This window comes from Haemaphysalis longicornis, unplaced genomic scaffold (assembly GCF_048455015.1).
Source record: "Haemaphysalis longicornis isolate Haplotype H1 unplaced genomic scaffold, Haemaphysalis longicornis Haplotype H1 scaffold_9, whole genome shotgun sequence".
NCBI lineage: Eukaryota > Metazoa > Arthropoda > Arachnida > Ixodida > Ixodidae > Haemaphysalis > Haemaphysalis longicornis.
Window position 1 is genome coordinate 164,768,495 of NW_027526460.1, and position 14,066 is coordinate 164,782,560.

Genomic DNA, 14,066 nt, shown 5'->3' on the forward strand with positions numbered 1-14,066 from the left:
GGTACTGCGCGCACTATGCTTGGTTAAGCTGCACAGGAAGGCGGGTCTTTGGGGTTGTTTCAGGCGACACTGGCCGATTGACGCAAGCGACGATGTCTTTGTCGACATCGTCGAGCGAGCACCATGTGTCACGAAACGATTGCCTCCATGAACAAAACAAGCCAGGTACAAATACGTTAACAAAGAAACAAAAGGAAGAAAATGGGTTGCCGCGGTGTTGTGGCGCCATCTAGGCTCACTAACGGTAAACCAGATCCTGTGATGTCATTGCAGACAACGAAAACGCACGATTTAGCGGAAAAATCAAAATTTTAACTTTAAATAATTTTTCAGTGAATAAAGCATTGTTTGCATTCGGAAAAGTGCTGGGGGCACTGTAAAACACGAAATTTTCGAATAACACAAGCTTGTGTTTTGTCTTCATGGCTCCTTTAAGCGCAGCTGCGCTTTCATCAATCCTACGTTGTCCAATGTTTGCGACGCGCATGATCGCATTTCAGTAATTGCACACGCCTAACTTGTCAAACAACAAACGGTCGCAACTTTATTACGTCCAGGCAGACACACAGAGAAAGAAGAGAACAAAGTAGCTGTTAGCGGCACAGTAGGGCGCACAACGCCAAAAAGTTCAACAGTTGACCAAGCAGCATTCTCATTCTGCTAATGGCCGTTCATCAAATAAAGATAGCTTCTGCACACGCGTGGGTCGTGCTGGCTACGGCGCAAGTTAATTTCATTCCGTGAAATGTTAGCGCGGGGCTGTGTCTCACGCTGCGTACCATCAGCAGGAAATAGCGAATCGTCATAGCTTTGCTTGTTCAATATCACTGCCTTGAACCGAAAGCGAATCCGATAGACTTTTGGTCGCAGTGGACATTGGGGCTTCCTATAGCACCAACTCGGGGTAACGAGCGAACTCGTCGCTTCCCAGGTAGCGCTCCAGCAGGCGCAGGGACTGCGACGACAGCGCCGCCTCTCGCAGTCCTCGTCGTTGAGCCCGTGCTGCCAAGCGCCGCTCCCGCTCCTCTTCCCATTTCCGTTCAAGCCAACTGCGGAGATTGATTGATTGATTGGCTGTTTGTTGGAGGAGTGAGAGAGAGAGAGGAATTTTATTGAAATGAAAAACACAAGAAGGTCGGTCTGATGGTAGTTTATCTGGCCAGCTATTCGGTGTGTGGGAAGGGAAAGGGGAGGAAAGAGTGGATAGAGGGCGAGAGAGATGAAGATGGCGGATAAATTAATAAATGGCTGCGTACAGAAGATGCTTATACTGTGCATGTGTTAATGTCATAAGACCGTGAAGGGGATTTGGGAGAGTGGGAAAAGGAGAAAAATTATGAAAATAAAAGTAATCGAAAACACATTTGTACTTCTTGTCCCATTAGAAAGCCAGTTCGCACTTGTCATAAAATCACTGACCCATACAGGACCGCGGAGAAAAAGGCCCAGAGGCGCCAGACACAGCCAGCGCTTGGAGACGAGCCTACCTACCGAAACTCACGTATCCGTAAATTTCTTAAGTCTGAGCAAGTAAAGTGCTTCTCGAAAAGCTCAGAGGCACATAATTCGTCATATGAACATGCTTCAGCGCTGGTAAACTTTTGTTCAACATTAAATACTTACACACGTACCTTGTGCGCTTTCAGGGGGTGACGCACGCAACCTAAGCAGCTGGATCTATTCAGTGCCCTCTCACTTCACGAGTGCACCCCTTTTAAAGTGTTTGCAACAAAATATTGCAACTTAAACAGCAGCGCAAATGACAAGGACTAGGAAAGAAGCACAGACAAGCGCTGACAAACAACTGAGCGCAATTTATTGCGGCTCGCTTATAAATACGCTTGTCACACACAAAATACAACAAAAACAGAAGATTTACACAACCATGGAAAACGTAATCGCATCTTGTCGTATCTACACCCACACGTTTACCCATTCAGGTAATTTATCTCTTTTAGTGTTAAAGCCACCGACGGCTTACTGACGCATTTTTCTTCATCATCATCACCATCATACTATCTACGTCCACTGCAGGGCAAAGGCCTTTCCCATTAATCTCCAATTACCGCGGTCCTGAGCTAACTGCGACCAATTTATCCTCACAAACTTCTTTATCACATCTGCTTATCTAACTTTCTGCCGCCCCCTGCAACACTAGCGTTCTCTAGGGATCCGCGCTGTTACCCTTAATGACCAGCGGTTATCTTGCCTTCGGATTAAATACCCTGCCCACGCCCATTTCTTTTTCTTAATTTCTACTAATATGTCCTCAACACGCGCTTGTTCCCTGACCCACTCCACTCTCTTCTTGTCCCTTAATGTTACACCTATCATCCCCCGCTCCATTGCCCGCTGAGTCGTTCTCAATTTAAGTTGAACCCTCTTAGTGAGCGTGCAAGTTTCTACCCCGTAGGTGAGTACCGGTAAGTTGCAGCTGTCATACACTTTCTTCTTCAGGGACATATCACTTCAGTGTTCCTTTAACGTGCGCCCAAGTCTCGACACACATGAGTGGTCCGGAGCGAACCTGCGTCGGAACAGCGGCACGACGAAATTAGCCACTGCGCCACCGCGGCGGGTCGCCGCACGTTTTGTACAACGGTTCCAATGCTTACTGAAAGCCACTCAACCGCGAAATGGCGATACTCACGCTCTGTACACCAGCTGCGCCTCGTGGCGTGAGGGGCGTGGCCTATCGGTGGCTCCAAGCTCGATGTCCCGCAGCCTCCGCCGGAGCTCCTCTTCGCGCTGCTGACGACGCTTGCGACGAACCCACGCCTCGAATGCCGCGTCTTGGTGGCGGCGTTGCTCCGGTACGGCTGTATATTGCTCACTGCTCGACGATTCCCCCTCCTGCAGTTGTCAAAGGTGCAAACAGTAGCGCTTTACTGCAGCCCCTCCCCCCATCCGATCTTGCAGCGGGATGCCGTAATGGTTGGAAGTGGCACGCTGTGTGCAGCTGTGGAAGGCTTTAGGATAACTGTACGCACACCAACAAAACACCTACTCCGTGCGCAGGAACTTTACGCGTGGCGAGCGCATGTATTAAATTAAGCGAGGTTCGTACGAATGTTTCTATGGAACTAGATACGTGAATTTACTCATTTGCTAAACTAAAGGAAATAAATGTTTTGCTTCTAATTGAGCCCGTCATCATGAAATAATTGGTACGAGCATTGTTCCATTAAGCCCAAATTACGCAGAGGCATCCTTCACCCAATTGGACATTCATGCATTTGAATTAAATGAGTCAATCGGGCAAATCCGGCCGGAGCTAGGGCTGAAATGTCCCAAGGGTGTGGAGGTGGGATGTGGTTATTCACAGCGGTGCCGTGGGCATCATTAGCATAGGCCGCCATGAGCCACTATTAACACGGTTCTGCTTGCAAGTGGCGTCAGAGTAGAGGCCGGATTTTAGGCAAATTACTATCTTGCTCATTCCTCTCCTATCGCCCCATTTTGATATATGAGTACGAATTAGGCGTTAACAATGGCTTTCGTGGTGTTTTTGAATGCCTATAAATGCCTATCCTGGCATTTCGCATAAATGCCAAATCAATGCCTTTTTTTTTCAAAATCGGCACCTATATGTATACTACTTAGCCTCATTTTTTGCATTCGAGTGTAGGTTGAGATCGCTAGACATTTTATTTGGCAGCATTCACTATTCGGAACTACATGAGGCTCAACATTTACAATCAATGTCGTTACACGATGGCGTGGCGAATTGTGAACGTTTCACACGTATGTAATTATCATTAAAACAGCGCCAGGGACAGCACGTGAAAAGCTGACAAGAACGGGTGCTCGTCCTGTCCCTTGCGCTGTTGTAATCATGGATCCTTACCGACTCGCCCAGCTTCGCACTCTTGTTCAGTAATTAATTGTTCAGTAATTTCCCGTAATTTTTACATACCATATGCATTCAACGACCTCGCATAACATTTCCCTGAAGAGTCCCAAAAATGGCTGGCTATAAAACATTGAAGAGAAGGATAGCGACGCCATGTAAGAACGTTAGAATTTTTTGTAATGTATTCCCTGCACTTTGCGAGCGGCCGCAAAGAGCAGCTGGTGTTGAATCTGTCAAGATTTCCAAGAGGGCTAAACAGTGGAGACTACATGGGGTGACTAAAATAATGAATATTTAGAAACATTCGGTGACGCAATTTAGCAATAACACTGAGAAATACCTTTCAGTGTCTCCTTCAGGATAAACCTTCTGCAAAGACTGCCGAAGGGTAGTCTAGTGAAATCCATACCCCATGGCGGCTTGTTTTCACCAGGGATGCGACGAAGCACCCAGTGTAGCTACTGCAAAAGCCCAGGCCACTTACAGTGTCCCTGGCAGAAGAGGCCTTCATGCGGGATCCTCGCTTCTGGCAGCTCTTAGTGGCCACCCATGCACGGAATGCCTGTTCGGCCTCCAGGAGGCGCTGCCGGCGCTCGTCCGCCTCGCGCGCCTCGCGCTCCTGGCGAAGCTCCCTCTCGCGACGCTTTCGGCGCACGAGCTCCTCCTTGAGCTCCTTCGGCAGCGCGTACGTAGAGTGGAAACCGCCATTTGGTGTGGCCGCCCTCTTGGCCGCTGTCCCAAAGGAAAGCGGAGGGGACCGCCCCGGCGGCTCCCGCTTTTCAGAGTTGGTCTTCCAAGGTGACTGCAGCATAAAATGCGGCGTTTTGTAGACGTACGCACGGTTGTGCGAAACGTTTCTCGTCATCTGTAAAGCAATGCCAGAAATCCTGCAAGCGGACGTGAGTGTAGCAACGGCCGAAATCCTTGAGTCCGTGCTGCCGCAAGGTTACTATGCAAGGGTACCAAAGCGACAAACACCTGGTTTAATCGTGTTAGAAAATTGCGACAAATTTCGGTTGTTTTATGCAGACTCCCAGGGGACATGTAAAGCACTTCAGTGTTAGAACAAAGTGTTCAAACAAGCGAAAAGTTAAGCGTTCGATACCTGCGTGCGTTCCAGTGATTTACCTCTAAATCGCGCTGAAGTGTTTTCATTTTTTTATCTTTGCGGACACTAGAATTAAAGCTACAGTAAAGTAAAAATACAAGTCACTCTATATCGAGAAATGAGCTCACCAAGAACACGAATATGCCACCGTTACTGGTAACCTTCGTAAAATAAGGTAAAAAAAACCGTGAAGACAGGTGTCGCCGCCCCTTGCTATAAGGAGTATTCACCGGCGGCCAATCCGTGCTGCCGCAAGGCCTTATGGGAAGGGCGATTCGGCAATCCGCCATAACGTTGGTGGCAGTTTCTGGTGTGCTTGTAGGTTAGCATTGCTGCCTGTGGGTGGCGGTTAATGGTACTTTAGTACTGCGTAGACGGCGGCAACACGTCGATGCGAACGAGAGGTGGACGTGAAAACGATCAGCTGGTGAGCTTCCTTTTGGCGCCTGGCCCTGTGCACAAGACGAAAGAGACGCCGACAAAGCGTCGCGCCCAGTGCACTCGGGGTGGTTTCTTCCTGTCAATGGCGGTGGCATCAACAGACAAGATGCACACCAAAGTTTACTGCGATCATTTCGTTTCTGGTAAGTATATTTACAGCTCCGCATGTGCACGCGCTGTTTTTGTGCGTGCCGAGTGAGCGCGCTGGCGGGAGAAGCGCGCTGGCACTGTACCGAGCTTCTCACGTTGCTTCTCAAGCGCGATCTCGCTGGGCCTGAAAACAACAGAAAAATGCAATGAACGATGCCGTCTGGTCCTAATGTGGCGTGTGCGCGCTAATAGGTTTGAATTGCGTGTCAGAAGGGTGGAAATTTGTGCCTTCGCAAAATCGCTACTGCCCACGACGTGCACAAACAATGCGCAGCGACAATCGTCGAGCTTAGGTACTCGCAGTCGTATAATCAACAGCAAATTCATCTGGCAGTACGTGTACCCCTGACCGTAATCACCTGCCTTATCACCCGGGTCTTTCCCGGGGAAATGCGAAGCGATGGCAGCTTGAATGTTCTATGAAAAAGCTTGAAACCTACGTTGTTATGTTCCACATGCACCGTACGGCTCGGCGCAGATTACATAAAACCCCTGGATGTCCTGATTGTTTCCTCTTATCCCCTCCAACAATTCTGCGTCTGCTTGCATTTTGCAAGGAACTACCTGATAGATGACATTAACTCAACACGGCTCTAAGACTTAACCTAAGCTACGTCAAAGCTGCTTCGATTGAGGTATTTGCTCACTCATTGCAGCACAAGTTGGACGCATGGTGTCCTGATTGTTTGCCTAGTGTTTATGAAGCAAGTGCAGTACATAGTGAGGTGGATCTTCGTCCTTGTGTTTTATTACATCCACCAGTTTATTTGCAACAGCAGTACTGAAAGACGATGTTGTGCCCTAATTACACTGTGGGGCATTGTTCTTCAGGCTGCCCTGTTATGTTCATGAGCATGAAAAGGTGTGCTGTTGTGCCATGTATATTTTCATTGCCATCGCATAAGATGCAGGGTGAGAAATTCTCGTACAATTGTTGCAGGCATAAATGACGGTCCATGAGAGCCGACAAAAAGAAGCACCATGACGTTGCAGGCCCTAGCTCAGTACTGCAACCTTCCAGCACAAATTGTCCAAAAAATGGCAGTGTTAATGGATGTGTTGACATTCGGTGACACAGCTAGAGGTCATAACTTATTACACTCAAGTTTTCATATATTTTTTCTTAATGGCTGCCCTTTCCTTTACGGGGCCCTGAGTCAGAACTACAAGGCTTGTGAAAGATGAACACACATAACAGACGTTCAAAACAAAATGGTGTAGCTTGTAGTTGCATTTAAGGACAAGACTTGCAACTATTGCACTATTTACAAAGCCCCTCCCCTTTTCTGCAGGTCAGTCAAGCGACTCGGACAAGGATTGTGGAACGCCGAGGGCTCAATGTTGTTTATGTGCACCTGTTTAGATTGCAAAGGGGCCCGAACAAGGATACCTATTGCACACCATGCCGACGTGCTTCGTACAGGCATTTGGAACTTTGATTGCAGTTGTAGCATGGGTTTCGAAGTGTTTATTGACAGGCCACCTTTAGTGCAAAGACGTGGTCTAGCTACAGGAATCACAATACTGCCACTTTTCTATTTGGGATTGCCCGACAGTGAGTCATGACTTTCATTTGTAAAGGCTGAAGAGGCAGGACAAGCAACAGGAAGGTGACAGAGTACAGCATACTCGACAGCTTTCCACCAGGTGACAGTATATTATTGGCAGTTGTGGGTGGTTCAAATGTAACATGAGCTCGACTGCTTTAGGAATCAGAGACTGACAAACTCGTCTCTCTGAGACGTGAGCATACATTTGCTCTTCTGTACATGTAAATTCTCGTAGGTAATAAACGTCTACCCTTTTTCATAAACCATTATGTGGCTAAGTGGTTCTTATAAATATTGAAACAATCAAATTTTACACAAGCAAAAAGACACACTGAACGGGCTGCTTCAGTGTGCAAAACAAGATTACAATTGAGATTAAAAACGAAATGAACACTTGCATACCTACGTTATCAAACATTAAGCGATGATAGTGAACAAAGAACGACGAGACATATTTGGGGTACAACTGTCATTTAACCTCACCAGCGGCAACTCCGGGAGAAACGCTGCGACTCCTTACAAGAAAGGATCATAAGCAATGTGCTGACAACATGGTGCTTCCACTAAGCAACTACTAATTGACACATCGTTACACACAGACGTCGAAACAGAATAAGCATTGAGGTGAGTCAGCCGCACTGAGCCAGCAGCAGCCATGGCTCCAGTGGCTCTGTCGACAGGGCCTAGGAGTTTTTCACCGACGAATGTAAACAGCGTGGTTAAAGGGTGATGAAGTATGTATTGGGCGCAGTGCAAACAAATATCAACACTACTTGTAGCCATCAATAACAAAGCTGGTGTAAAGGTTACTGCAGTCAATCGTTATGGCATTGACTTATGACATTGACTGCTGAACTGAAACAGAGGGGAATAAGCATCCGTGATCGAATAAGGAAAAGTTAAGTATGAGCAAAACAATGCTTATGAGGTGCTCAACAAAAACTAGGGGAGGGCTGAAACAACTGATTTTCCTGGCTGCCTTCTCCGTGCAGTTTTTGTTTCGCAACGTGGTTGCATTTGTCCACGAAACTGATTGCCCTGTCGGGGACTGCGTTACGAGCGTTCCCGTTTCATTGCTGAGCTCGAGCACCACCGAGATCTGCCGAGCCCGAAATGCGCCGTACGAACACTGGCTTCGATATAGTGCTCATTCGAGTATTTTTAGCCGCTAGCTGGAGAGCACCCGAGTGTAAGCTTATCAGTACATAACATAATGTATGAAACAGAGCCAAAACGTATGGAAACAAACGGGACAAGACTAGCGCGCCGCTGTTCCTTGCGGAGTCTCGCAAGTTTTAGAGTTGCTGCAAGTGCGATCGCTAGCTTCCAGCACCGGTGTTTCTGTCGTATGACATTATAAACGCAGTCACTGCCGCTAATCCAAAGTGATACCGGCAAGGTCTTTCTAAAACGTAGCGAAAGTGCTTACCTTTCCGCGCACAAGACTCCGCCGCGAACTTGCTTCAGCTGTGGCCGATGAACGATCAGCTACTAGTCAAACAGTGGTGGTCACCTAGTGACTTCACGGCTTAAAAGGATTGGTGCGTCACGGAACTAATCGGGTGAACAAGGTAATAGTCAATGTCCGAGCCTTCCACTGCAGGCAGAAGCACAGCGTCAGTTCTCGAGCAGCGACGGATCGACGCCACCAATACCGCTGCTTTTAAAGACGATAGTCTTTCTTGGGCTACTTAAACCCAGAAATTTTGGTCTGTCTGTATGTCTGTCTCTCTGTCTGTCTGTGACTCGATTCAGCCACCCGGCCAAAGTAAAATTGATATTGCGCAATAGTCTTATATACTCACAGCCAAATGTAAACATCTAAGCCCGGTTTATATGTTCATACTTGTCAACTTGATTGAACAAGAACAAGACATTATGCAAATATGACAGGAAATAAGTACACAAGGGATATTTACAGTGTTCCTGCATTAAAAAATTCATGGATGCTTGCTTTTCGATAGCAAATGATATTCTACATCTACTGCAGAAAACCGCCGCCTCCTGGCGGCATATGAAAAATCACGCGGCAACAGCAACGAAAGGTTCTACTAGCTAGGTTCCACGTTCTGCTTGGAACGCACGTGGAGCACGGCCACGCGGTTCTATAAACCTTGTAGTCGGCCGCCTCCATTCACGCGCGTCTCCACCGTACTGCAGCGCTGGCATCGAGGAACCCGGTCTGTAGCCGTGGAACTCGGTAAATTCAAATCGCCTTGGGATTAGCGTGACGGTACAGGAACATGAGAGGTGAGCGGGAAAGCAAAGGGGGGCATTTCCTTGGCAAATGTCTGCAAAGACTATCGTCTTTTGACGACATTTGCAACGAAAGGAGCAGAGGGAGAGAAAGAGAGAGAGAGTAAACGTGTTTATTACGAAAAGCAATGGGGAGGAGTCCTAGTCCAAGACCCCTTGAGCTTTCCCCGCCTCAACAGCCCTCAACACCAGCAGGCGCTGGTCATTGAGGTCAGAGCTGGTCAGAGCTCCCTCCCAAAGCTCGCGAAAAGGAATTGAGGGATTTCGCGAATGTAGTGGGGCGTGCGCGCAGCCCCCTACCATATGAAAGAGCGTCCCGGGGGCTCCGCCGAAGAGGCATAGCGGGGAATATGCGGTGGGGTGCAAGATATGGCATTTAGTGGGATGGGGGAAAGTATTCGTCTGGAGTGCGCGGAGCTGCCGCTCCTCCTCTTTCGTTAGGTGTTTATGCGGTGCTGGGTAGGTGATACGTCCCAACTTGTAGTGCTGCGTTATTTCGTGATACGTGATCAGCGGGGTTGGCCTCTCTTGCTCGCTTCCCGGGGCCCGGCGGGATAACTCTCGGGCCAACAGGTGGGCGGTTTCGTTGCCCGGGACCCCAGAGTGGGCGGGTGCCCATGTTATCATGATAGATCTGTCTGGTGGACGCTGGTGGGTTGTGCGGTGAATTCGTCCGCATGAGAAGTTGCGGCACGCTTGCTGCGAATCTGTGATGATTACGCTGGCGGTAGTTTGCGTTATGGCGAGAGCGATGGCCGCTTCATGCGCTTGTGAGGGGTCGTATTCGGGTAGGGTTAGGCTGGTGACGTGCTTATTGTTCTGGACAACCACGGCTGTCATTGCTCTTATGCCGGGATAGGAAGACGCAAAAAGCATAGAAAGGATAGAAAGGATAGATATAGGATAGATAGGATAGAAAGGAGCAGATATGCGGCCAATTTTTTATTCATTGCACTTTTACGGGCCTGCACCCAAATTGAAGCATACATGTTCAAACACAACCAAACGACCACCACTGGTCTGATCAGTGTCAACTCCGTGCACGATAACAACATTAAGGTAACGATACCACCTCCCAGTTCGCCCAAGCAAGTTTGATCGCCGCCACCATTATGGCCGCCGCTTGCACGACCCTGGTTGCCAGCATACTTTCGCGCTGCGGTGACGTCATGTGAATACTCCTTATTGGCGGCGAGGGTCACCACTGGAGTAGCCGGCGCTGCCATCGTTTTGACGTCACTTGTAGGGTCCCCGTTCCTACCTTGTGGCGTAGTTGGATTGCATTGCGCGGCATTTCGATTACGACGCGCCTTCTGAGTGTATTTTCGTGTTAATTTTTGGCGTTATCACTGCGTCAGGCGTAATTTGACATCATGGGGACTTTATAACCGTGACAACCATTCTAGGCTGCCCGCTTATGATTTGAGCGTGGTGGTGTATGCGGACGTATTCTACGAAACCCGGTGTAAGCGTAAGCTGCGGCTCGCTTCCCCGAACAACACTGTAGGCTACGAGGATCGCCGAGCTAAATTTCTAGATTTCGCTTGCCGTTCGCAACAAATGGATGAAGCAGGAAATCATTGAAGCGTTTAGTGCTCGCAGAAACGCTACGCGCACACATCCCCCGTGCCTGGCCGCCATCGGCTGGAACCGACGCAGGGCGCGGCAGCAGTACCGTGTTGCCGCTTTTTAAACCGATGGCGGAAAAGAAGTATCACATTCGTGAAAGTGGATGTTTGTGTGGTGAAACATTGTGCTAGGTAGTGTTATCAGCTGTGATTTTCAAAGCGATGCTCAAATATCTGCCGCGATCTACGTCGACCGCCCGCTGACGTCGGTCCCGGCACCGCCGGCCCGTTCACGCACGGTGCGGCGAGCGCCAGCAGGGTGGCGATACCTGCGCACAAGAATGGGCCGAGGCCGTGGCAGGTTTCTCGATCATCGGATCTCTTGAATGGCAGTCTCCGCGCATACAAACTTCCACATACGAGAAAGGCGGTGACACTGTGGTGAAAAGTTGTGTTATAGACTGTCATTCGCGATTGTAACGATAGCGGCGATGAAATATCTGACGCGACACTAAGCCTGAAGTTCCCAACATCGGACTCCGCGCATCCGAAGCTGTCGGTTGCGACGGCAGCAACAACCTAGCCGCGGCGTGTTGTCGGGAAAAAGCGAGTCGCTGATTGCTTGCCCGGATTATTCGGTCTGCAGACAACTTTTTTCTGTAATTTGCATCAAAACCGCGAAAAGGGGGGCACATGGTGGTCACAACAAAAAGCGTGCGATCGCATGCGCAGGAGATGACAACATAACCTAACCTAGCAGACGACAACATAACTCGGCATCTTACAAGTGACTTCACTCGGAGGTGGCGCCACGGTATGTCCTCGAGGCCAATACTGTTCAACTTACACTGGAAGTGGTTGAAAGTGGTGCGCACGGCGGCAACGCATGGGCGATGTGCTCAAACAACTTTCGTCTGTTTCGACAGGTGATTCTCATCTGCGCTTCCTTCCATGGGAATGCATGGAGCATGCGCCTGGGCGACCCGGCTGCTGCGGTTGATTCTGCCGAATTGGAACTTCACCCGTTTATCATCGACAACCTCGACACCAGGAACCAAGGTGGAACAACGCCGTGGCAAGACCGCATAAAGCAAGCACCCTCGCCGGCAACATCCAGTGGGCACGGCGGCAACGCATGGGCGATGTGCTCAAACAACTTTCGTCTGTTTCAACAGGTGATTCTCATCTGCGTTTCCTTTCGTGGGAACGCATGGAGCATGCGTCTAGGCGACCCGGCTGCTGCGGTTGATTCTGCCGAATTGGAACTTCACCCGTTTATCATCGACAACCTCGACACCAGGAACCAAGGTGGAATACGCCGTGGCAAGACCGTATAAAGCAAGCACCCTCGCCGGCAACATCCAGTGGGCACGGTGGCAACGCATGGGCGATGTGCTCAAACAGCTTCCTTCTGTTTGAATAGGTGATTCTCATCTGCGCTTCCTTCCATGGGAACGCATGGAGCATGCTCCTAGGCTACCCGGCTGCCGCGGTTGATTCTGCCGAATTGGAACTTCACACGTTTATCATCGACAACCTCGACACCAGGAACCAAGGTGGAACAACGCCGTGGCAAGACCGTATAAAGCAAGCACCCTCGCCGGCAACATCCAGTGGGCACGGCGGCAACGCATGGGCGATGTGCTCAAACAACTTCCTTCTGTTTGAACAGGTGATTCTCATCTGCGCTTCCTTCCATGGGAACGCATGGAGCATGCTCCTAGGCTACCCGGCTGCCGCGGTTGATTCTGCCGAATTGGAACTTCACACGTTTATCATCGACAACCTCGACACCATGAACCAAGGTGGAACAACGCCGTGGCAAGACCATATAAAGCAAGCACCCTCGCCGGCAACATCCAGTGGGCACGGCGGCAACGCATGGGCGATGTGCTCAAACAACTTCCTTCTGTTTGAACAGGTGATTCTCATCTGCGCTTCCTTCCATGGGAACGCATGGAGCATGCGTCTGGGCTACCCGGCTGCTGCGGTTGATTCTGCCGAATTGGAACTTCACACGTTTATCTTCGACAACCTCGACACCAGGAACCAAGGTGGAACAACGCCGTGGCAAGACCGTATAAAGCAAGCACCCTCGCCGGCAACATCCAGTGGGCACGGCGGCAACGCATGGGGGATGTGCTCAAACAACTTCCTTCTGTTTGAACAGGTGATTCTCATCTGCGCTTCCTTCCATGGGAACGCATGGAGCATGCTCCTAGGCTACCCGGCTGCCGCGGTTGATTCTGCCGAATTGGAACTTCACACGTTTATCATCGACAACCTCGACACCAGGAACCAAGGTGGAACAACGCCGTGGCAAGACCGTATAAAGCAAGCACCCTCGCCGGCAACGTCCAGTGGGCAGGGCGGCAACGCATGGGCGATGTGCTCAAACAACTTTCGTCTGTTTCAACAGGTGATTCTCATCTGCGCTTCCTTCCATGGGAATGCATGGAGCATGCGCCTGGGCGACCCGGCTGCTCCGGTTGATTCTGCCGAATTGGAACTTCACCCGTTTATCATCGACAACCTCAACACCAGGAACCAAAGTGGAACAACGCCGTGGCAAGACCGAATAAGCAAGTACCCTCGCCGGCAACATCCAGTGGGCACGGCGGCAACGCATGGGCGATGGGCTCAAACAACTTTCGTCTGTTTCAACAGGTGATTCTCATCTGCGCTTCCTTCCATGGGAACGCATGGAGCATGCGCCTAGGCGACCAGGCTGCTGCGGTTGATTCTGCCGAATTGGAAATTCACCCGTTTATCATCGACAACCTCGACACCAGGAACCAAGGTGGAACAACGCCGTGGCAAGACCGTATAAAGCAAGCACCCTCGCCGGCAACATCCAGTGGGCACGGCGGCGACGCATGGGCGATGTGCTCAAACAACTTCCTTCTGTTTCAACAGATGATTTTCATCTGCGCTTCCTTCCATGGGAACGCATGGAGCATGCTCCTAGGCTACCCGGCTGCCGCGGTTGATTCTGCCGAATTGGAACTTCACACGTTTATCATCGACAACCTCGACACCAGGAACCAAGGTGGAACAACGCCGTGGCAAGACCGTATAAAGCAAGCACCCTCGCCGGCAACATCCAGTGGGCAGGGCGGCAACGCATGGGCGATGTGCTC

At 50.0% G+C, this 14,066-nt stretch overlaps 1 protein-coding gene across 1 annotated transcript in view; it reads right to left on the reverse strand.

Moving 5' to 3' along the window:
• Window positions 1-541: 541 nt before the first annotated feature.
• The window catches only part of LOC144152050 (uncharacterized), a 138,156-nt gene continuing 124,631 nt past the window's right edge, over window positions 542-14,066 (reverse strand). Inside the window, exons 5-7 of the mRNA XM_077683242.1 lie at window positions 4,338-4,655; window positions 2,651-2,853; window positions 542-1,049 (exon numbers count right to left, since the gene is read on the reverse strand). Of these exons, the coding sequence (XP_077539368.1) occupies window positions 887-1,049; window positions 2,651-2,853; window positions 4,338-4,655 (684 nt within the window). The 3' untranslated portion in view covers window positions 542-886. The remainder of the gene's footprint in view (window positions 1,050-2,650; window positions 2,854-4,337; window positions 4,656-14,066) is intronic.